Raw genomic sequence first — 25,295 nt, 5'->3', positions numbered from 1 at the left:
CAATTTTTATTTTATATCTAGACATTTTTATACATCGCCATATTTACTTTTAGTCCAACGACGCATAAACCACAATTATAAATCTTATACGATCATTTTACATTCTTTTGCTTTAATAAACAATAGTTACTAATTTTTTTAAAGCGTTTTTTAATAAAAAGATACGTAAAGATTGTTACCTTTTATCTAATGCTAAAAAGAAGCATAGCTTAGAAGTTAGAAAGTGCAATTTGAATTTAGAAATTTAAAAGGTTCTTTGGTTCACTCGACTTATTCGTCAATTCATACTAAACAAAGTTCAGGTTTTTAACTTTGTAGAAACTTGAGCTACATTGTTTTGTGAATAGGGTATCTATCTGGGGCCCGTTTCTCAAAAGCTTGTAACTTGTAATACAAGTGGAAGTCCCTTTCTAACAAAAGCTGTCAAAAACGGACTTCCACTTGTATTACAAGTTACAAATTTTTGAGAAACGGGTTTTGATATCAATGAAAAGTAATTCCTGTGCCCTGTTTATCAAAAGCTTGTAACTTGTAATACAGTTGGAAGTCACTTTTTGACAGCTTTTGTTAGAAAGGGACTTGTATTACAAGTTACAAGCTTTTGATAAACAGGGCACAGATAGTATTAAGTGATTTCAAGTTAAAGCGGGACTTTGTACAACTAGACCTATAGTTTTAATACATATAATGAATTTGTTTCATATTGATTATGAGGAAAGTTGAAAAAAAAACTGCATTTAAGTAAACAAAAGTAAATATATTTTCACAGAGTTTGCTTATTTTTTCATCACCAGAATTTTTACAGAACATAACGATTGGACAGTGTTCTTGGAGCTTGACTAGACATAGCATAAGCATAAGATTTATGAATTAACCCTTCGTATGCCTCTGTCAAAAATTTGCTACTGAATTAATAACCTTGAAACTGTAAATTACAGTCCAAATAGGGTATTTAACTGTTGCACCATGCAAAAAATAAAACACCAGAAGATTAATACAAAAAACTATAAAGAGTAGGTAATTTGATCGTGACGTCACATGCTAGTATTTCATATAAATTCCAAAGTAGCATACAAGTTTCGACTATTCAAAAAATAAACTGATTTGACTGGTAGTCAATAAATACCCTATTGTGTGTGACGGATACGTGACAACTTGACAAGGCATACGAAAAGTTAACTAAAAAAGTACATTATAAAAAAAACCTTGAGCAAAATAGGAACGCTCGATCTTTATCTTTACATATGACAAATACAAATTACCTTTGGCAATCTTACAACTCGCTCAACGGAACCGAGCAAATAGCGTGTTCAAAAACATAACGGGGGCACGCGTTGGTCAACATTGACTTGGGGCACAAACATTTCTTTTTGAGAAATGGCATCGGTGTTGCTTATCTGGAAAAAGCAAAAAAAAGAGCTGTAAATGAACTCAAATAAGGGGGTAATTAAATAAAATGATATAAAATCATATGTCCGAACGAAGCTTTGGTTTCGGCATAAAAAATCACGTTTCGGCCGAAATTAGAGCGTTGCCCAAAAATTCGGTTTCGGTCGGACATTTAAAACAAATTATACAGGGTGCTTCCTGTAACAGGAGCAATAAATTAAACTTAAGGCTGTACTCCTCAAACTGACCAACATTTGTTCAGCAACATTTAAAAATTATGAATTCTTTAGACTTCCTCTTTTTCATACAAAATAAATATTGCCTTCAATGTAGGCTGACATCAGTGTGTTTGACGTTGCTTGTCACGCTTTAATCATAACAAAATTTGCAATACATTGCGTCTTAGAATAAACTTTAGTGTAATAAAAATCAAAACACGAGTTATTTTCAAAAGTTGCTGAACAAATGTTGGTCAGTTTGAGGAGTACAGCCTACAATTTAATTTATCGCTCCTGTTACAGGAAGCACCCTGTATATACTTACTGAAACTGAAGGAATATGTGGTACTCACGATAAGAGTCAGTGCGGCGCGACCACATTACACGTCGCGCTCCGCCAGCGCCGCCAGGCGACACTGCACGACCAGTCCTGAGGAAGTAACAGTAACTTCAGTAATATGGTGTCGCGTTCAACGAAGGAATTAGATCTTACGGTCAAGAGCTACTGAATTTAGCCCAATGTATGAATGATCACAGAAAATTAATGGATTCGGAGAAATAATCATTTTGCGTTGTTATTGAAAACGAATGGTCAGAAGACTTGAATTGACTACAGATTAAGCAGATTTAACTGAAATCAGTTCTGATATGGTTATCAAATCAATGTATAGGGATACAATTCGGCGACTTCACTGAAACCATTAATTATCGCAGACATGAGGGTCTAATCGGTAGCTTTTTCGAAAAAGTAAGTGAAACTTGCCTTCATCAGAATGGTCCCCGCGGCCGCCCGGCTTGTGTTTCTGTTGGCCAGTCTTTACAATGGCGGGCTGTATATACAAAATGTAAACTGTTCCAAGTCCTTGCGTAAGTCCTTATATCTACAATTTTTTCGTAATGTTTGTTTCGTTCCACCGATATGCATTTACACTTTCTGTAGGCAAACACAATATTTTACATTAATAATAGCTACAACGGGCAATTATATTTGTTTTTTTTTTTACTTTATGTCAAGGTTCAAACGCCAATTCATAAATAAAAATAAACATGTAAATAATAAATTAAAACAAAACATTGTGTTGGCCAACTGAAGAGGAATATGTTACAATGAAATGGCCTTTGAACAGTTTGAACACATTTTAGAAGAAATTTCAAAAGTGACGGTAAGTACAAAAATTATATCATTTATTACATTGGCGCAATTCGTCATTATACATAACAACATTGTACAGTCAGCGTTAAATAGTGATGACCCAAGTGGCCAATATATTGTTACATACTTTTGTTACCCTAGAAATAAGAATGTGTTACTATTTGGCAACTTTGGGTGGCACTCAATAAAATTAGTTAAGAGAATGTTTTAACCTTAGGCGAGTTGGAGACGATAGACAGACGACCATAAACGCCGTATTTGCGCTCGTCTTCGGGCCTCAGCGTGCCCATTTTCTTCATCACGAGGTAGATCTGTACACGAAAATTAACTCAAAAGGTTAGAGCACACATAACAAATCAACGCCTAAAATCAAAATACGCTAACAGCAGCCATCATGCTTATGTTTATTTGTTAGGTAGTCTATTTTTAATGAATAAACGGATTTATATCCCAAAAATGTGGAGAAAGGACAGGTAAAAAAGCAAACCCCGTCGCCGCGCGCTCTTAATTGCCGCAGTTGGCGCTACGCGAAATCGTTGTAAGTACTAGTCGATCACTAGAGTCTGTGCGGAAAGAGTCTCTTTCCGCACAGACTATACGGAATTCTCGCTGTCGTTGGGAAGTATTTCAGCAGAATCTCTGACCTATTCGAGCATGCCGTAGCTCCGTATGAGGAAGTCCCGCTGCGTCAGCCGGTTGACTCGCTCGCGCTCCTCCTTCTCCACGATGGGGTCGGGCTCGAACGAGCACCTCACGTTGAGCTTGACTCACTGCCCGAGAGTAAGACTTTAGTCACGGACCTGTTCGAGCATGCCGTAGCTCCGTATGAGGAAGTCCCGCTGCGCCAGCTGGTTGACTCGCTCGCGCTCCTCCTTCTCCACGATGGGGTCGGGCTCGAACGAGCACCTCACGTTGGGCTTGACTCACTGCCCGAGAGTAAGACTTTAGTCACGGACCTGTTCGAGCATGCCGTAGCTCCGTATGAGGAAGTCCCGCTGCGCCAGCTGGTTGACTCGCTCGCGCTCCTCCTTCTCCACGATGGGGTCGGGCTCGAACGAGCACCTCACGTTGGGCTTGACTCACTGCCCGAGAGTAAGACTTTAGTCACGGACCTGTTCGAGCATGCCGTAGCTCCGTATGAGGAAGTCCCGCTGCGCCAGCTGGTTGACTCGCTCGCGCTCCTCCTTCTCCACGATGGGGTCGGGCTCGAACGAGCACCTCACGTTGGGCTTCACTCACTGCCCGAGAGTAAGACTTTAGTCGCGGACCTGTTCGAGCATGCCGTAGCTCCGTATGAGGAAGTCCCGCTGCGCCAGCTGGTTGACTCGCTCGCGCTCCTCCTTTTTTTTTTATGTTAAACTGATCGGCGATTGGCTCTAGACACACCTGATGGAAAGTGAAGACAGAGCCTAAGATGGAGCTCACCGGTTCAGTAATAGCCTATTCACTCTAGCTTTAAAGAGACCGAGGTCATATTTCTCAGGGAATACGGATGACGGGAGCGCATTCCATTCCTTAGCCGTCCTTACCAAAAAAGACGAGGCAAATCGTTTTGTGCGGACAAATGGGATGTTAACCACGAACGGGTGCATTCGCTCCCCGCGCCTGGACGTCCGATGATGAAAAGGGGAAGGTGGAATCAGGTCATGCAGCTCTTGTGCGCATTCTCCAGAATGTATCCGATAGAACACCGATAGACATGCGACTCGTCGGCGATGATCGAGGCTCAGTAATTTTGATTTGACAGCTGGGTCATCGCCTAAAAGTCTATGAGCCCGGTGCTCTATTGAGTCCAGGGCCGCCAGCTGATACTTGGCGGAACCGTCCCAAAGGTGGCAGCAGTATTCCATGCACGAGCGGACCTGTGCTTGGTATAGGGAGAGAAGCTGATTCGGCGTGAAGTACCGCCTCACCTTAAATAGGACACCAAGTTTCTTGGCAGCAGTTTTAGCCCTGGACTCAATAGTCGACCCGAAGTTTAGGTTGGGTTTTAGACTTAGACCAAGAAGCTCAAGATGGTTGGTCACGGGAAGGGACACATTCTGGAAAGTGGGAGCCAAGGTGAACTGGCTCCGTTTTGCGGTGAATAGGCACGCCTGTTTTTGTGGCGTTGAATCTAACCAAGTTGGCCGCGCCCCATTCGGACACGGTATCCAAGGACAAATTCAACCGTTCCACCATGGTCTCTCTAAGGGTTTCGGTGTCACCTACACTGGCTCTGGCGTTAGAAAAGTATCTCTCTGTAACCGTGCTGTCATCCGCATACCCAAAGATACCGGGCTTGAGCAGATCGTTGATGTGCAGCAGAAAGAGGGTTGCAGAGAGGACTGAGCCTTGAGGCACCCCGGCGTTAATAGCCAGAAGATCAGACGAGCATCCATCAAGGACAACTCGAATAGATCGGCCTCTCAGGAAGTCAGTGATCCAGAAGCTCAGGCCAGTGGAGATCCCATACGCGGATAGCTTGCTTATTAGGCTGTCGTGCCAGACTGTCAAATGCCTTGGAAATGTCGAGGGACACGGCGATAGCCTCACCATGTCTCTCGATGGCCTCGCCCCAAAGGTGAGTGGCATAAATCAGAAGGTCCCCAGTAGACCGGTTTCGGCGAAATCCATATTGCCGATCACTGAGGAGATCGTTACCTTCGAGGTATGCCAGGAGCTTGGTGTTCAATACACGCTCCATAATCTTGCAGAGTATGGAGGTGATCGCGATGGGCCGATAATTTGACGGGTCCTTCTCCACGATGGGGTCGGGCTCGAACGAGCACCTCACGTTGGGCTTGACTCACTGCCCGAGAGTAAGACTTTAGTCACGGACCTGTTGGAGCATGCCGTAACTCCGTATCAGGAAGCCCCGCTGCGCCAGCTGGTTGACTCGCTTGCGCTCCTCCTTCTCCACGATGGGGTCAGGCTCGAACGAGCACCTCACGTTGGGCTTGACTCACTGCCCGAGAGTAAGACTTTAGTCACGGACCTGTTGGAGCATGCCGTAACTCCGTATCAGGAAGCCCCGCTGCGCCAGCTGGTTGACTCGCTTGCGCTCCTCCTTCTCCACGATGGGGTCAGGCTCGAACGACCACCTCACGTTGGGCTTCACTCACTGCCTGAGAGTAAGACTTTAGTCACGGACCTGTTCGAGCATGCCGTAGCTCCGTATGAGGAAGTCCCGCTGCGCCAGCTGGTTGACTCGCTCGCGCTCCTCCTTCTCCACGATGGGGTCGGGCTCGAACGACCACCTCACGTTGGGCTTCACTCACTGCCTGAGAGTAAGACTTTAGTCACGGACCTGTTCGAGCATGCCGTAGCTCCGTATGAGGAAGTCCCGCTGCGCCAGCTGGTTGACTCGCTCGCGCTCCTCCTTCTCCACGATGGGGTCGGGCTCGAACGAGCACAGCACGTACGATGGCTTCACTTCTTTCTCCTCCACCTGTTACAATATTGGATAATAAACTTTCTGGCTATCGTAACATATACAGTATGTAACTGAACGAAAAGCAATTACTCAAACGCGTTAATAAAAAATAAAAATAAAATTCATTTATTGCAAGCTACAAGGCTCATAATTGGGTGTTTACAGTTGTAGGTATAATCAATATGTCATTCCTAAATGTTTAGGTCCTGCTGACTTTTACTATGGGACCAAACCCGAAAACGAGGAAAAAAATTGGATGTTTCATACATTTTGCTGGTTTGATGTTGAAATTTCCTATGGGAAAATCAATTTTTTTTCGCGATTTCGGGGTTGGACCCATAGTAAAAGTTGCTTAGTATGACCTAATTAACGGGTTTGAGTAATTGCTTTTCGTTCAGTTACATACTGTATAACTTAAGATAGAGAATAAAAATTGAAGAATAATATTTGCCTACGTCCCTTTTCAGCAGCGTTTTGTCGCTGGAAAGGCACCACATTGACCCTGTGGATACCAAGGTTGACTACAAAGTACCTACTCACAGTGGGGCGACTCGAAGGGACGGCTTCCGAATTCTTCAGATTCCTCTCGGGCCGTTTGGACTTGGCCGTTTTGTTCCCCGAAAGACACCACACTGACCTTGTGGTTACCAAAGTTAAGTACAAATGGGTGAATCAACTTTTTCTTGTCACTCGTTGCCATGGTTACGTTCTCCTGGGTCACTCTTTAAAACCCGATTTTTAGGCATTTCACCAAACACGCTTTTTTTGTGTACCCTTTCCATTGAGGGTCGTCTACCAAGCGTGTCAGAAGTTGGTGTACAATGTCTTCTAACAATCTATGCTACTATTGTCTCTTGGCTGACCGGACAGAATAACAACAAGAAATAGTTGATGCACCCAAATACAAAGTACTCACAGTGGGGAGGATCGAAAGCGACGGCTTATTCCCAGGCTTCCTGTTCTCCGTCTTCTTGGCCCCTTCCGTCTTTTTGGACTTGGCCGTTCTCTCGCTGGTGGAGGCCACGCTGGCCTCGTCCGGGGCCTTTTTCTCTGGGTCCTTGCCCGGTTTTTGTGGCGGTTTCGTTTTGAGGAGAGCTTCTGCTTTCGCTTTTGTTTGCTATAAGATAAGATTTCTTTATTGTCAACTAGCGACCCGCCCCGGCTTCGCACGGGTAACAAATTATACATAAACCTTCCTCTTAAAAAAACGCTTCAAAATCCGTTGCGTAGTTTTAAAGATCTAAGCATACATAGGGACAGACAGACAGCGGGAAGCGACTTTGTTTCATACTATGTAGTGAACCTGTTTAAAGGAAGTAGAATGAGAAAATCCAGCACTAGATATCCTGCCTATAGAATTGGAATTTGGTGTAATTCTTTAGAAGTTCTATCTAGTTTAATAAGTTTTTGGCAAAAATTTAATTTTTGGTACAAGCTTTTATCGCTGACTGTACTTTTCTTAAGACAGACAACTAATACTCATCGAGATAATTCTAAAAACCCCTAACACAATTAGGTTGCGTTGTTTCATCACAGAGTTCCTATGGCCACCTCCTGTCTCCATCATCAGATCAGTTCGACAGTACCGTATTATTGTATTGTCATCAGAACCACATACAGCTGCCAATTTTCATGACGCTACGATCCTTGGAAGATGGTTGAATTAGTTACCTTAGGTTCCATTACATAGTTACATACAGGTCGACCTAATAAAAGGCCTGTAATTATTATATTTCAGTATATTTCTTACATATACCTTTGGCTGTTTGGCTTTGGCATATAATTTTTTTTCAATCTTTATTCCTAAGTAACAAGGTCAAATGCAGACTGCACCTGGAACTCCTCGCGCTGCAGGCGCGTGCAGTCTCCGCGGGCGCGCGAGGAGGCCGTGCCGGTGTACAGCGAGCCCGAGGGCTGCTGGAACAGGCTCGCGTACTGCTCGCCCACGGGGTACACGCGTCTGACAAACACATTACAAATACTAATTGACAGCAGAATCGAGTATATGTATAGCAGGGATGTTACGGAGCTCCGTTTCCGTTAAGTCGGAACTTCCGTTTGGTATTACACATTCGTTTCTGTTCCGGTTCCGTTACTTTTGAAACGGAAGTTATATCGGATGTCAATGCTTAGTGCGGCAGCGGGACATGAGCGGTGTACATCAAAAACAAACAGGTTTATACCTGTCATTCGCTCATAGTCCCACTTGCCACGTGCTGCAGTAATTAGATGTTCTGGTTTATCCGTGTTTTTGAATTTAAAGTACGTATTCGTATGTGTTGTGTTGTGTAATGTATACCTACTGATAGTACTGACTCAGGCTCCGGTTCTGGTTCCGGTTCCGTTTTCGGTTCCGATTCCGTTTCTGGTTCCGATAAACTAAATTTAAAACATCTGGTTCCGCTTTCGGTTCCGATAAAACCACATCCGTTACATCCCTGATGTATAGGTATAAAAGCACCTTTGACCCATAGTCTAATAAAACATGGTCTCCTCTTCCCAGAGTGACACAAGCCTACGTCACAATAACATTGCCACTTTATATAGCGCTTTTGCACATTATTATATAGCGCTGTCGCATGATGACGTAGGCTTGTGTCAGTCACGTGGTCGGAAGAGAGTACCAGGCGGAGTATATTATTATACCATGCTTTGACCCTTTGTACGTCACGCCTCTCGTGCGTGACGCATCATGATAAACCTCGCATTGCATCAAGGTTGATATGGTCTGCAAGCCACGCGCGTCATTTGACGTCTTTGGCGACATCTCTTACGTCATCATCATCTACGGCTAGCTTGGCGAATTCGTCCTGATTGCAGATCGTACTTTAACGAAATACAACTTTTTAGAATTTTCTATCTCATACGCCCCATGTTCGTAGTTTTAGAATAAGTAGGAAAAAGACGCCTGTGAATGGTGTGAAGGGAATCTATATTACCTAAAGTTTCCTAAATGCGTTTCCTCCCACTGTATCTGCGTCTGCCACGGTGTTTTCTCTGGCTCCTTTTCTTCGCCGGAAACTACCTCCGAAAACCTAAAAAAAGACCAGTATTAAGTAGGGTGAAGTTATGTTCGTTATAATGGACGTGTTGTTGAAATCACAAGTTTCACTTTCTCTGGGTGGCTAAAAACAACTTCGAAATAATTCCCATGCCGTATAGGTTCTTACGGCCGAATACAACCGGGTCGGTACGCTAACATTATAGGATTGTAGGTAGGTGTGATCCTCCTCGAGTATGAGTTGCTTGTGACGCTTGTCACACTGCCAAATGCTCAGCATGGTGAACGTGTCCATTAGGACTGCAATTTATACGGGACCCGTACGCTGACTGCACCCCGACTGCGCAGTTTCCGTAATTGCAGTCAGGTTGCAGTCCGTCTGCACCGGCCTTAGAAGGCCGTGGAATAAACGCTAAGAAGAGAGGATGGTACGATGGTAGGTACTTGTTGGTTTCCAGAGGGGCTGCCGCGAAAACCGAATTTCGCAAATTGCGGGGATCTTTCTCTTTTACTCCAATGAAGGCGTAATTAGAGTGAAAGAGAAAAATGCCCGCAATTTGCGAACTTACATTTTCACGGTTATAGCCCAGTAAGCGGTCGCGGAAGCTTGTTATGTCCGTCAGCCAGCGGGCTCAGCACGGATCCATTTTTATCCACTATCACTAAGCCCGTCACTTTCGCACTTACATACTTGTTAGAACGTGACAGGCATGGTGATAAATGATAAAAATGCGACCGTGCTACTAGGGCAGGTCTAGTCGAGTGCGACCGAGAGGTCAAGGAATAGATGCGAGGTACTTGTTGGTCTGCAGCAGCCGGTCGCGGATGCGGCGGCGGTCCTCCTCCAACACGCGCCGCTTGTCGCACTGCCAGATGTTGAGCATGGTGAACGTGTCCGTCAGGAGGCTCTAGTCGAGTGCGACCGAGAGGTTAAGGAATAGATGCGAGGTACTTGTTGGTCTGCAGCAGCCGGTCGCGGATGCGGCGGCGGTCCTCCTCCAACACGCGCCGCTTGTCGCACTGCCAGATGTTGAGCATGGTGAACGTGTCCGTCAGGAGGCTCTAGTCGAGTGCGACCGAGAGGTCAAGGAAAAAAAAGCTGGCAACCCCAGGCTAGCATACACAAATTACTCGGAGCTCTGCGACTTTTTATTCGAAATTAACATGTAAAATCATATAAAAAACAGTGTTGGTGAATTTAAAAGATATAATAGCCGAAGGACTTCAATATTATAAGGATTAAACATCTAGCTGAGACGGATTAACATCAAAATTAGATCCCGGTAAGAATTAACATCTGACCGTTTCACTTCGAAGTTTGACAACAAATCTTACGTATGTGCCATACTCATTTTTGATTGGACGACACACTTGACAGGCGTGCACTACTACCAACCGCACAGGCTAAATTAATATTACCAATACAAAAAAAAAACAGTGTTCGTTCAGAAACTGCGAATCGATTCTAAGTATCGATTATACACTCGATTTAATAAGTAATTGACGCAGAATAATAATGAATTGTTCCGAATGTGGTTTAATGATCGCCAACAACTCGGAGTTATTGAGTTGTATATCTTGTAAAGAAAACTATCATTACAAATGTCTGCATATTACCACAGCCGTTTATATGAGAGCAAATTATGAAATTAAACGCGACTGGCGCTGCTCCATCTGCACAAATGTTACATCCCGACGCAAAAATAATATCAACCCGGTGATGGTGCACGATCAACTGAATAATACATTCCTGAATGAAACAAACATGTCTATAGATCATCTATTACATATGGACCAAATCAACTTTACCCACTCGGACGATACTCAGAACTTCCAACTATCCCAACGGAACTTTCAAAATTCCTGCAGCATGACCGGCAGCACCAGCGGCACCGGCGGCAACAGCTTAGAACAAATCGGCGCTCTATTAGATGTTAAGCTTAGAAATAACAACATTTCAATTATAAATGAACTGAAGGGGATAATTATATCAGAAATAAACACTACAATCAATCAGCTCAAGCACGAGTTCAACCAACATAGCTTACAGCTTACTAGTCGCCAAGATCATCTGGAACTGCAATTGCAAGAAACAACCGCTCAAATAGATATGTTACAACAGGAAAATAAAGTCATTAAAACACAGCTACAAGAATTACAAACGCGCCTGGATCAAACGATGAATGTAAATAATAATAACAATCACAGGACAATCGTTTTATATGGCTTGGATGAGTTTTACAATGAAAACGAGGATGACATATGTTATCGACTCAATAATATGTTCTACGACTTGTTAAATATTAACATTAACGGGTTTATTGAAAGTGTAAAGCGAATCGGAAAACGAGGAAACCGTCGTCCTCTTGTCATCGAGCTAATTAGCAGACGCATGAAAAATTACATCATGAAAAATTCTAACGCATTTAGGAATACTGGATATTCTATTTCGGAAGTGCTAGATGGACACGCTCTAAAGTATAGACAACACCTAAGAGATTGTCTCCACAATGCCCGCGAAAGCGGAAAATACGCTGTCATCCGTAATAATAAACTATTTATTGATGGTAAAGAATTCATACCGATACCTCCGGTGCAATCAACGGCAACACCTACGACGCTCAACAACATAATTCAACCTTCGTTGGACAAACGCCCATCTGAGGAGGAAAATATCACAGTTCGTGAGACATCTGAGGTAGAAGACAACATAGGACGCAGCAATATCACAATTCACCACACACCTGTGGCAGAGGACAGTGCACAACACAGCAACATTTCGGCCAACAATCCAGCAAACAATCAGGGCGCAACCGGCGGAAACGATAATCTTTTTCGTGTATAACACCGTATATATACTCCACCAAAATATAAACGGCCTTATAAATAAGGCGGATATGTTAACTGTTCATTTACAAACATTAATGGAATCGAATAGGCTTGTAGACGTACTATGCATTACGGAACATAATATGAAATCTGGTGACGAAGTACATCTCGCTGTTTGTAATTATCAATTAGCTGCACATTACTCAAGGCCTAACAGGAATGGAGGGTCATGCATACTAGTCAGAAATACCCATAAATATGTAGTTTTACCAGATATTGCCCAAGCCTCCGTCTCGAATATTATTGAATGTTCGGGTATAGAACTAGTAGAACATAAGATCATAGTAATCTGTGTATATAGAATACCTAATAATAACTTATCAAGATTAGACGTATTTCTAAATAAATTACATAATATTCTAACCAAAGTCTGTTACAAAAACAAAAAAGTAATCGTTTGCGGTGATTTTAATATAGACCTGTTACAAAGAACGAAACAATCTATTTTATTTAAAAGCCTCTTAGAGAGCTTCAATCTAAAAATAGGAGTACTAGAGCCGACACGTCTTGGTAGTAATACCTGTATAGATAATATCCTACACAATGTACCCGGAAGTAAAACTGAGGTGTTAGAATTTGCTATATCTGATCACACAGCACAGTTAATGCGATGCCCGGTCAAAAAAACATGTAGGTTTTCTCACTGGTATGTTGTGAAGAGAGATTATAGTGATGAAAATGTGTCTAAGTTTGTAGAGTGCTTAGAAAAACTCAGTTTTAATGAAGTTTATATGACAGATGATCCCAACATAGCATTTAACTATTTCATGGACGAATTCACTCTATTTTACAATATGTGTTTTCCTTTAAAAAAAATTAAAGTAACCTCGCACAGTCGCCCTAGATGGATAAGTAAGGGTATAAAAAAATGTTGTAAGAGGAAGCGAGATCTCCTCTGGAAATATAGATTGCAGCCAGACATAAACAATAAAAATAACTTTCAGCGTTACTCCCGTCGATTGAGAAACATCATATTGTTAACACAAAAATCGCAAAACGACCATTATATAAATAATTCTAAAAATAAATCAAAAGCAACCTGGCACATTATCAACAACCCGAAAACGAGACGCCCAAAGGAGACTATCGAAAAAATAAAAGTTGACGGCAAAGTTATCACAAATCCAAAAGATATAGCTGAAGCATTTAATAATAATTTTATCAACCTAGCATCTTTGAATAGTAATAATGACAAGCTGAATTTAGAGAATAATAGTAATAAATATAATAACAATAGTAAAATTAATAATACAATGACGTTTAATTCAATTAATTCAATATTCATGGCACCAACAACTTGCGATGACATCCGTATAATTATAGATTCATTAAAAAATACACATAGTACAGGAATCGATGGACTAACAACCAATGTCATTAAAAAAGTAAAGCACACTATCTTGAAACCTTTGACTTTCATAATAAACTTAAGCATTGAAAAAGGGATATTTCCAGACAGGTTGAAAACATCTATCATTAAACCCCTCCATAAGAAAGGTGACAAACTGGATATTAATAATTATCGACCGATAGCGTTATTATCAATACTTTCAAAAGTTTTTGAAAAAGTTATTTATAATAATATCAGTTCGTACTTTGAAAAGAACGATCTATTTGCCAAAGAACAGAAGGGGTTTCGGAAAAACAAATCAATAAACATGGCTATATATGAATTACTACAGATAATCATGGCAAAAGTAGACAAAATAATACCAGTCTGCGCAGTATACATGGATATGACGAAGGCTTTTGACTTCGTCGACCATGAATTATTGTTAAGTAAGCTATACAGATATGGTATACGAGGTAACGCTTACGATTTGATCAAATCCTATTTAAGAAATCGGAAACAAATTACTCAAGTGAATAGAATATGCTTAGACAGTAAAACTGAATTCACGTTTTCATCAGATACACAAGAAATAATACGCGGGGTACCGCAGGGTAGTGTTTTAGGTCCTTTACTGTTCAACGTATATATTAATGACCTCCCACTAGCCGTTGAATATCCTATGATACTCTTTGCTGATGACAGCACAGTAATTATCTCAGGAGAAGATTCAGATTTAGAGACATACCAATTGAACATTAATAGAACGCTTGAAAGGATAATTGAATGGATGGACAAAAACAATTTAAAAATTAATTTATCTAAAACACAAATAATGAATTTTAGACAAAGAGTTAATAAAACAATTGATTTAAATATTAATTATAAGAATACACAGATTGACGAAACTGAAATGACGCGCTTTTTAGGATTACATTTAGACAATAAATTGACATGGAAAAATCAAACCGATATAGTATGTAGTAAACTAGACCAATATTCCTACGCTTTATATAACCTAAGGAAAGTAGCTAATCAGGCTACTGTGCTTACAGCGTATCACGCATATGTAACGTCCACTTTACGGTATGGAGTTATATTCTGGGGAAACTCCACAGATAGGGAAAGAGCGTTCAGAGCACAAAAGAAATGTCTTAGATCAGCATGTAATGAAAAATTTTTAGAGTCATGTAAACCCCTGTACATAAAACATCAAATATTAACTTTACCTTGCCTTTTCATCTATGAAGTAGCTATACACGTAAAACTTAACATCGGTCAATATACAAAACTTAATAGCATTAGACATCAAGGAGAAATATACGCAAAACCATTCAAAACGGCCTTACTTTCTAAAAGTGTTTTTGGAATTGCACCGAAATTGTACAATAAACTCCCAAAATCCATCTTATCAGACTGTAATAATTTACAACGTTTTAAGAACATTTTGCATGACTTTTTATCAAAAAAAGCCTATTACTCCATTCAAGAGTACCTCTGTGATACATTTTAACATATGAGACCGCTTTTGTTAACTAATAATGTACTTAAAAATATTGTATTCTGCATGACTTATGTATTAAGTAGTAATAAGTAGTTATAGTTATAAGTTTGACTGTTTGTACGCCTAATGGCAAGACCATGGTGATTCTATATTTTAATGTTCCATCATTGTATATACCCATGTTCTACAGACAATAAACGAATTATGAATTATGAATTATGAATAGATGCGAGGTACTTGTTGGTCTGCAGCAGCCGGTCGCGGATGCGGCGGCGGTCCTCCTCCAACACGCGCCGCTTGTCGCACTGCCAGATGTTGAGCATGGTGAACGTGTCAGTCAGAAGGCCCTCTTTCACCTCGCGGTCGAGCTGCGTGTCCGTGTGGAAACTCGGCGAGTGGTTCACCTACAAACATGAATCTAGTATTAACTGGATTGGGCATGAGTGGTGGGGATAACTGACAGAACGGGATAGACTTATGTATCTTTCAGTAGGAGTAGCAGCGAAAGCGCTATTATTGTTTGTCCTTGTCACAGTCTCACTTTTTTTTTATTCCCCACCGTAAATTAGTGGATGATTGGTCGAATTTATTTGTTGTCCACCATAACAAATAAATTCGACCAATCATAGCATCGCATTGCGCATGTTTTGTCCCTCACGGAGGCACGTGTAGACCACTTCTATAGGATGCTACCTTCTATGCCTACAAAGTGTGTTTGCCATTTACTGTTGTGTATTTAAGAACTTGTAATTTACGTGGTATGTATTTGTCAGGTGGGCTAACCTAACCTAATTAACCGTATCAAAAATAATTACCCTCCTACTCCATGATTGCGGTAAGTAGAGAATATTCTTATGGAAATAGATATTAACTTACTTCTAAAATATACGGGTGGAGCTTATGATCCAACAGGATGTCGAAGCCGAGAATTTCGAAGCAAGCGTGCACCTGAAAACGTTACACTATTATATTGTTATAGTAACAAATGACAGGAAAGAAACTTTTAAATCTCAATTTCCAAATATCTACAGCTCAAGTTTTAATAACTATTTAGGTACTTCAATATAAGCAAGTATAAGAGTAGAAAATATACTGAATATAAAGATACCATTATTTATTTACTAACGCTATAAGTACCTACATTAAAATATGGTTGCCTAATGACGATCTATGCAAATGGCGAATCGACTTAAACGCATTTTATCTACTTACTCATATGTTGTATTAACCCAAATATCGACAAATGCTTATAATAACGCCTAAAATAGAATAAAAACTAATTACTTAACGCAATGAGCAGTTCGAAAAACCATATAAAATAATACATAATTACATTAATTAGACTTAATAAAGATAAACTCCACAAAGTGAGCACCTACTGAATATTTACAATAAAATGTCTCAAATGACGTGAAGTAAGTATTCATGTTGCGTGTAATAAATATGTAAACAACACTCTTTCTACATGACATAATCAATACATTACCTATACATACCTAGGGAGGTGAATTCGTAAATGGTCCAGATCGCATAAATATGCCATCTGGGGCTTTACGAATTACCGCCCGTGGTTAGTCTAAAGTTTTACGTCTTGCCTTGGCCAGGAAGTGAGATTTTCTTCTCGCGTAGCGGGAAGAAAATTCCACTTACGGGCCTAGGGTGACGTAAAGAATGTTTGTCAAATGATCAAAGATTGACTTTAACTGAGTTTTTCTATCAAGTTGATACTTAATGTAAGAGCAATTAAAGTTCCATACAGAACGACCCGTTTTAAATTGCTTTTTAGGAGTGTATGTAATTGACGTGGGTTAGTGAAGATTAATACATCATTTAGAAAGGGTTGTGACGTGTAAAATGTTTATTGAAAGTCACAATAAGACAACGATAAATAACCTTTACAGGAATTACAGGCAAAGGATGGTATTCTGTACTATCTGCGAAGCTACGAGAACAACCGATATTGTATAGGTAGTAACCATGTCGTGTGAGGGGAAGCACGCGTGGTAGCTGTGCTTGAGGATGGGCCAGGCGGAGATGACGGTCTTCACGATCACTTGGTCGATGGAATGCCACAGTGCGTCCAGGTCCACGCCTTGCGAGAGCAGGATCTTGTTGAGAGTCGATATCTTGCTGGCCCCGGAAATGTTAACGTTGTAGGCGGTGGCATATAGCGAGTAACGTTGAGCGAGTTGTTTCTTCGCCAATGTTTTATTTTAGGATAAGTACTGAACGCGCCGGCAATGTAAACAACCTCCTTATTTAGATGGTGCGAGAACTCGCATTCGAGTTTCATTACAATGCGTCATTTGATCGGTCGGCTGAATTTTTGTAACCTCAATGGTCCACAATGTAACTAAAATCGTATACGAGTACGCGCGCCGTCTAAACTACGAGGGGTATTCAAAATATTCTCGGTATGAGAATGAAAACAAACAAGTACGAAAAGTTTGATATTTTTATTTTTCAATATACTCCCCCCCTATGTTCATACACTTAAAAGATCGATCAATTATTTTTTTTAATCCCTCGTAAAAATATTTTTTATCTTTCGTGTAAAAATGCTCCTCCACTGCCGCCTTCAATGCTTCATCGTCAGAAAATTTATTTCCACGCAGATCCTTTTTAAGATTGGGGAGCAAAAAGAAGTCGCTGGGGGCTAAGTCCGGACTATACGGTGGGTGAGTAACAGTTTTAAACCCACGTTCAACAATAGCTGCCTTGGCAATATGAGCAGTATGGACGGGGGCGTTGTCATGCAGAAGCAGAATACCTTTGGTTAACTTTCCTCGCCTCTTTTCTTTAATTACATCCTTTAATTGACGTAGAATGTTAGCGTAGTACTGTCCTGTGATATTTACACCTTTTACTTTATAATCGATTAGTAATACTCCTTCACAATCCCAAAATATCGTGGCCATGACCTTGCCAGCTGAAGGGATGACCTTGAACTTCTTGGGATGAGCTGAACCCTTAATGTGCCACTGCATGGACTCTTGTTTACTCTCTGGGTCATAATGATGAACCCAGGTTTCATCTCCAGTAACTATTCTTTGCAGCACCTCATCAGGATTTTCACCGCACAGGTCAATAAAATCGGAACAACAAGCTACACGCATGTCTTTTTGAAGCCGAGTCAGCATTCGCGGAACCCATCTTGCACTTACTTTTGACATATTAAGATGGTCATGTATAATATCATGTACGGTACCAATAGAGAGATTGGTTACTTGTGCTATAGATTTTACCTTCACTCGACCATCTTCCAATATAAGTTTTTCCACTTTATCAATATTTTCTTGTGAAGTAGCTACTACAGGCCGGCCAGGTCTAGGGTCATCTTCAATACTCTCCCTTCCGCGTTTAAACTCGCTTGACCACTTTTGAATGGTAGATAAAGAAGGAGCAGACTCCGGTAAACACAATCCATTTCCTCTTTTATGGTTTTTTGATTTTTACCCTGTTTTGTCAAGAATTTTATCACGCATCGATGTTCTAATTTAGTTAACATTGTCAATTCGCACAGGATGTTCATGTTTGTTCAGCAATTGCAGAAAAACAAAAGACTATCTCGGTTCGAATTATACTTTTTTTTAATGTCAATGAATAAACCTTAGCGGCCAGTAACGAAAGAAATTTTAGAAGAGGTCGTAAGATATCAATACCGAGAATATTTTGAACGCCCCTCGTAAATGTCGATCGCTACTCGTTGCGTTGCGCGCTGCGATACTTTTGTAATTTTACGGACCTTGTAGAGTTAGACCGAGATAATTCTGCAACGATTTTGATAGCACACGCAGTGCAAGTGTTATTTTAATTAAACCTCAAACTTCTGTGAAATTATGACGTAAGTATTATAAAAAGAAATTGCTCTAGTATTCGTATACTTTAAAGCTGAGCAATAAGTATTATTCATCGTAATTGTAATTCACGATAACAAATTAAAATATAAGTATAATATATTAATATACCGGTCTATTCCTGAGAGTAAAGTCTAAAACCGAAAAGCGTTTAGTTACAGTGCTACGCTGTAGCGCGCCGTAGCGCGTAGCAGTCTAAAATCATAAATAGCCGAACATTATCTGATTTATCTGTAGGTAATCATTTTCCGTTTGACTTGATTAGTATTGATACGATGCTGTGTACGGGCTGAAATATTTAAGTGCCAGCGGCACATTCAAAATTTAATATTTAGCTACACATGCGCATACAATGTTTCAGGTACCTAAAATAAGGTAGAATAATTGAAAATGTTGCTCACCGCTTGCTACCAGCCTCGGAGTCGTACACGTAGGTGCGGCTGTGCTTGTTGAGGGCGTAGTTGGTGAGGTGCATAAACACGTTGGTCGTGTTGTTCACGTTCGGGTCCGCGTACCGCGATGTTGCGAATCTTAAAAAAATATTTTGTAAGTACAAAAAATCTCTAAAGCTTAAATCAAAGCTCATTTATATACCTTCACAATTAAACACACTATTGCTCGCCGCAATACAAGAATATAATGCAGAGAAAAGAAGTGGTAAACAACAGTCGGTCGTATCTCTAAAAAGCGATCTCTTCCAGACAACCTTTACGTAATTAATCATCAAGGCAATCCTAACAAGATTAAACTAATTTCTTTGATTAATTTAATTAAAAATTAAACTGATTAAAGATTAAGGTTGCGTTGTTTAAAAAAAGATTCGCTATTGCTGCGGTTCGGTAAACCTACCTGACGAGTCCTTCATTGTAAACAAATACCCTTAAAGGATCGCAGGAAGTTATAAGTGTGTAGACGCGGATGTCGAACTTATACCCGTCCACTAAGTACGGCTTGGCAAGGTAAACCTGAAAACAGTGTTAAAGTAATTAAATACTAAAGTACCTTTGATACATATTATGGGCCAATCATACTTAAGCTCAATAAAGCGTGTGTTGAGAGTAATACATACAAGACCAAAAGTAAGTCAACGAGTTCAGGGATTCTTTGGCCTCCTAGTATGTAGGTCGTTTTGAGAAGTGTTTATTACGGATCACAGATATGCTACGAGTGCTACGCCGTAGATCGATGTAGACAGAGGGCCTACCGCGAACCACGTTCGACGTGTTGCCTCCCTGTCACACTTACGTACGAATTCACAAGTGCGACAGAGAGGCAACACGTCGAACGTGGTTCGCGGTAGGCCCTCTGGTACTTGGTGCGAAGCAAAGATGCCAATCGTTTAGGTACGCTCCGTGTAGCGAACGAAACTCACTGCCCTCCTAAGGTAAAAGGCCGTATTTTCAAAGAACACTATATGAAAATACGGCCTTAGGAGGGCAGCTCAACTGTGTCCCTGTCAGACTATACTATACGGAAGAGTGATAGAGAGAGATTACCGTATCGTTCGCTACGGCGAGCGCAACGGTAATAATCTCTCTTGGCAAGGCACCCGTTTTTCCGTTATGAAAATATTTCTTTGACTCATCAGATGTGTCACGCGCATTCAAACTATTGAAAGACATAGGTAAGCATCATTTCTATGTCAATTATTTATTATGTTTGTATGTCCCCGAAAGAGATTAGCTATAGTATAGGTACTTTCACAAGACCGGCACATAGTCAGAATAGTCACTACTTAAGTCAAAAATGTGCTAACTCTGAATGATCTAACTCTTACCTGACAAATAAGTTTGTCCGTAGGTTTAATGTCTTTCAGTGATTTAGTCAAATAAATTCCACGACCCTGGCTGCCGCACTCGGGTTTTATTATAAACGTTTTATTTTTGCGTGCCTTGCTGTAAGTCAGGGCTTCGCCGAAACTGAAATTCAAAATTTATAATAAGTAAAAATGTATAGGCTTATATGACTGACAAAGTAACCTAAATTGTAATTACTTTTTTTGTGAATTGTAGTAATAATTGGGGAAGTACCTACCTATATTCTACTTTACGTAACGACCTAACGACTACGTTACCGCAGCGACATATACCATACCACTACTACTTAATAATCACTCTGTGTAGTTGCTGTGGCGAAACTAGGGATACCTGTTGTACGAAACGTGTATAGCTTACAAAACTAGCTCGTCCCAACTCGTCCCAAGAAAGGGTGCCCAGACAGAGGCAAGCCAGCCAGCCAGCCAGACAAATTCTTGATTGCAAATTTTACCTATAATATAAGTAATAAAATTAGGCGAACTGTTAACGTTATACTTACTCTGCTGGAAGACACCACGTTTTCGGAAAGAAATTGTACTCCTTCGGGTATATCTTTTGCATTCTGTTTAAATTCCGCGCAAGGAGATCTTTCCTGTAAAATCCAAAAAAATTAAAAACCACCCGTGACGTGAAACCCGAATTTCGCAAATTGCGAGGATCTTTCTCTTTTAGGTACTCCAATGAAGGCGCAATTAGAGTGACGGAAAGATGCCTGCAATTTGCGAACTTCGAGTTTCGCCGTTATAGCCCTTATTCGTCAAACATAAGGTTCATTTCGTACCGACAAATCTCCAGCATGCCCGGGAAGTGGTTGATACGTTGGAACCGCTTCATCTCCTTCGCCCGTTCGACGGAGACGCTCATGTCGGTCCAGTAGAAGTTCCACGCGTCTTCCTCGGACACTTCTCGCATGCCGAAGGCGCTGGAAACCCTTCGGATGGACTCGTACCGACAGTTTGTGAGGCATATCGATATTTGGGATCTGTATGAGCATTAGAAAATTCATCTTTCGTGGTTTTTTTTTATTTATAGTACGTTCCCTGTTCTTTTAGGTAGGTATGTAAGCAAATTAAACCACTCGGTCACTCGGCCAAATCCTAATAATAATAATGATCTAACTTAACGGCCGATTGAGCAGGTCACAAAAGTATGAGTTTTTTTATTCGTAATTTCGTATCTTTCTATAAATACCTAAAAGAACTGAATTCCTACCTGTAAAACATAATGATGATTTTTTTTTTAATTGTATGTTATTTTGTCATCATTCCCTGTACTTACCACAAGCAAGAAATTACACGTCTCATTTAATTTTAAAGTTTTTTGCTATAAGTCCAGCAGCTAGATCAGTGGTTCCTAACCTGGGGGTAATTACCCCCGTGGGAGTAAAACTGGTATTTTACGGGTGTAATAAGCTAACCTAATATAACAATACAACAAACGTACACGTTTTATTTTTTATTACCAATGGGAGGAGGGGTAAAATCAGGTTCCCTAGTTAGTCATAGGGGTGACCAGACTGAAAAGGTTAGGAACCGCTGAGCTAGATGCTTGAACGTGGTCCTTCGAACCGGATTTTTCTGATATCGATTACAAGGCTGTCGTAGACACGACGGAATTCAGATCATAATGACTATTGTGGTTCCATTTCCCCTGAGAGGTTTCATTCGATCTCTGTAACGATGTCTGTGATCGTAGGTATTCGCTTAAGCTTTGGTTTCCTCCGAAAGCGGTGCCGTCATATAGCGGCCGTCTCCATACAAATACTACGACATCCATATTTAGCCGTATTATTTAGTATGGAGACGGCCGCTATATGACGGCACCGCTATCCTAGGAAAACCGATCTTTAGCCTACAAATTGATGATCGCATTGTTGACGCTCGGGGAATCCCTCTCTCCTCCGACCATAGACAACCCCGGCTGCAAATGTTTATATAAGTATTTTTTTCACGTAAATGTGATCCTACATACCTCTTTCGCTTCTTTTTCTTGCGGGTAGGCTCGGAGGCGACGATGGGTGCAGCCCGTGACGTGGGCTGCGACGTGTCGTCCTCGCCGCTGAGCTTGCTGTTGTAGTTGCGTATCAACGACACAATGGACTCGTCGAAGTCGCGCTCGTCCTTTCCCATCATTTCAAACATTTCTTCTGCAATCACATTGCTTCTAAGTTACAAGTAGCCAGGTAGCTACACCAAGCTAACTTGGCAGCGATTTAGATAGCACAGACTGTGCAAGTGTTTTTTAAATTGTCAAACTTCTATGAAATTATGACGTTTAAATAACACTTGCACAGTCTGGGCTATCAAAATAGCTGCCAACTTATTAGCTTGGTCTAACTCTAGGTACGTGGCTACGTGCTGACTTCAGTGCTTAGCACATTACTCTGTAACGCGGACTTGACTATGTTGTGTGATCTACATCAGCGATAGTTAATACTGCTACTTACCTATAGTTGAACTAATACCAGGTGTTTTTTGCTATACCTTTTAGTTTTGCACTGCTGTGCAGTACAGCCCAACGTACAATCTGCTAATTATATACGTGGGTGAATCAACTTTTTAGTGTTCACCATCACACGTACAGAGTCCCTGATCGATAATACAAATTTAAATAAAAGTAATGAGTTTTTTTAGTATTCCGTTATGTTCCTATTAATATTATCTAACAGTTTATTACAAAACATTTTATTTTGTTTACAATTTACCCGTTCTATATTGGTTGTCCAAAAGACCAAAAGTTGGTTTTCAATAGTAGGACAGATTGTCCCCGTGCAACGGTGCGCCATAAAACTTTGTATCATAAAAAAATACTGTTGTGGAATTGGTATTTAAACACATAATCATGTTTATGGTTAAGTATAATTAATAAAACATACCGATTTATTATATTTGCGTTAGTTGGTTTATGAATAAATTGCCTGTTAATTTTGTCCCTTTAATTGTCCACGCCATGCAGGTCAACTGGACAACCATAAATTAATTATGAAATCTAAATATAGATAACGTAGTAAGATACTTGACAACAAGTTCAAATTTCTGGTAAGCAGATAGGCCTACCCGTCATTTTGATTACACGAAACTCGCGGCGTCAGTCGGTCGAGTACTGTTGGAGAGCGTGGGTGGCTTTATTGCATGTCCATCGGACCACTGGCACAAATACATAAATACTTAACATATTACAATAAATGACATTGTACCAGATACTATTTTATATATATTTTACCATAAGGGTGAAAAAAACACAAAAAATCCATAACATTGAATATACGGATGAAAGTTTTAGAAAAGTCCCTCAGACAACTAGTCACTTGGACAACGGAAGTGGTTGTCCGTAGGACGTTTTGGTTGTCCGTTGGATAAAAACGATGAGATAAGATTTTTTATAAGGTATGAAACAAATTTAATTATCTATCAGAAAGCACTAACATACATATATATGTTATTGCTTTCTGATATTTTATTGAATTTGTTTCATTTAGTACCCTCTTTAAGATTTATTATTAATATTTCCATTGGACAGCCAGATATGTCTATGGGACAACTAAGTTGTCCCGTAATTGAAAACCAAATATCATTATTTTATTTCTTTTTAAATTCAAGAACAGTTCATAAATGTTTAAAGATACAATAACACAATATAAAAGAAAGTAGCAGGAGCAATTTTCTTACATTACTATAACTATTTCGCGTATAAATTAAAAAGTTCCGATTTTGTTAAATAAGAGTTGTCCAGGGGACACTTTTAAGGGAGATATTGTGAGATTTCGTAAGATATACGTCATATATAAAGATAACCTATTAAACTGCATTGTTTAATGAATGTACGTATAATAATTTTTAAACAATAATTGATATCTAGTTTGTTTAAAAATACTTTTGGAGAGTGGCCCAGGGGACAGGGCTGATCTGGGCTGGTGAACATTTTTAGCCAAATACACTAAATTCTTAAAGAAACAGCTCTGCTGTATGCATAATCATAAACAAGAGAACATTATCTTTAGATTAAAATATATAAATATGGAAAATAAGAACTAAAAAAAAAATTCACAATTTCATCATGTGGACATTTAAAAGTTGATTCACCCACCTACATATTATTACCTCGTGATTTATCATTTTTTCTCTTGAGAACTGGGCTGGGCCTCTTAGAAGTTTGTTCGGATGGCTGATCCTCATCGCGTAACAAAGCGTCTTCCAACTCCAACTTAAGTAAGTCAAAATAAGCAGAAATTAAAAGAAAAATAAAGTTCTAATACCTAGCCAAAATACATCAAGTAGCTTACCTCCATTTAGGGTTCGAGTTGTATAAATGGAAAACCTAAAAAAGTGAGCTTGACATTATCTGGCTTGCAATAAATACGTGTCAATGCCAACTTTCGGGACTTATGGCTAAATATTATCGTAAAAGCGGAATCCTAAAACATAAAAAATGTACACAATCACTAAATGGTAAAACACATATTTTTATAAGTAATTCGAACATACGTTTTATTTACTAATATCATTAAAAATTTGCAAAAGACATTATTGGAAACTGTTTTGTTTTTGTTTCGTGCCAGTTGTCATGTCAAACAAACTAACCGTCACAAAATTAATCATTTCCGCTTTTCACAACATCCGGAAAACTGCAAAAGCCTTGCTACACTTATAGCCGTCACACACTACCGCACCGCACCAAGGTCACGGTGCGCCGCACCCATAAGTGAGAACGAGAAAGATATAT

At 40.1% G+C, this 25,295-nt stretch overlaps 1 protein-coding gene across 1 annotated transcript; it reads right to left on the bottom strand.

The window, feature by feature from the left end:
• Positions 1-1,240: 1,240 nt before the first annotated feature.
• On the bottom strand, positions 1,241-25,165 carry LOC134656512 (tubulin polyglutamylase ttll6-like). Its single transcript, XM_063512071.1, has 17 exons — positions 24,856-25,165; positions 24,674-24,776; positions 22,545-22,719; positions 21,355-21,555; positions 21,073-21,165; positions 20,534-20,675; positions 19,606-19,721; positions 19,158-19,286; positions 16,876-17,029; positions 15,776-15,847; positions 15,137-15,303; positions 9,115-9,210; positions 8,009-8,135; positions 7,092-7,292; positions 6,050-6,190; positions 2,973-3,071; positions 1,241-1,397 (listed from the first exon to the last, which is right to left on the bottom strand). Exons 1-17 carry the CDS (start codon positions 24,859-24,861, stop codon positions 1,311-1,313), a joined length of 2,109 nt encoding a protein of 702 aa, XP_063368141.1. The 5' UTR covers positions 24,862-25,165; the 3' UTR covers positions 1,241-1,310.
• Positions 25,166-25,295: the final 130 nt, after the last annotated feature.

Source organism: Cydia amplana, chromosome 18 (genome assembly GCF_948474715.1).
Source record: "Cydia amplana chromosome 18, ilCydAmpl1.1, whole genome shotgun sequence".
In the NCBI taxonomy this organism is placed as follows: domain Eukaryota; kingdom Metazoa; phylum Arthropoda; class Insecta; order Lepidoptera; family Tortricidae; genus Cydia; species Cydia amplana.
The sequence above is the reverse complement of the archived record's forward strand: the minus strand, read 5'-3'. Positions and strand labels throughout refer to the sequence as shown.

Excerpts from the sequence above, each read along its gene's own strand:
- LOC134656512 (XM_063512071.1), bottom strand. Across the intron at positions 21,166-21,354 it reads GGCATGCTGGAGATTTGTCG|GAAAGATCTCCTTGCGCGGA; the intron begins GTACGAAATGAA and ends TGGATTTTACAG. Across the intron at positions 15,304-15,775 it reads TCCACCCGTATATTTTAGAA|GTGAACCACTCGCCGAGTTT; the intron begins GTAAGTTAATAT and ends TCATGTTTGTAG.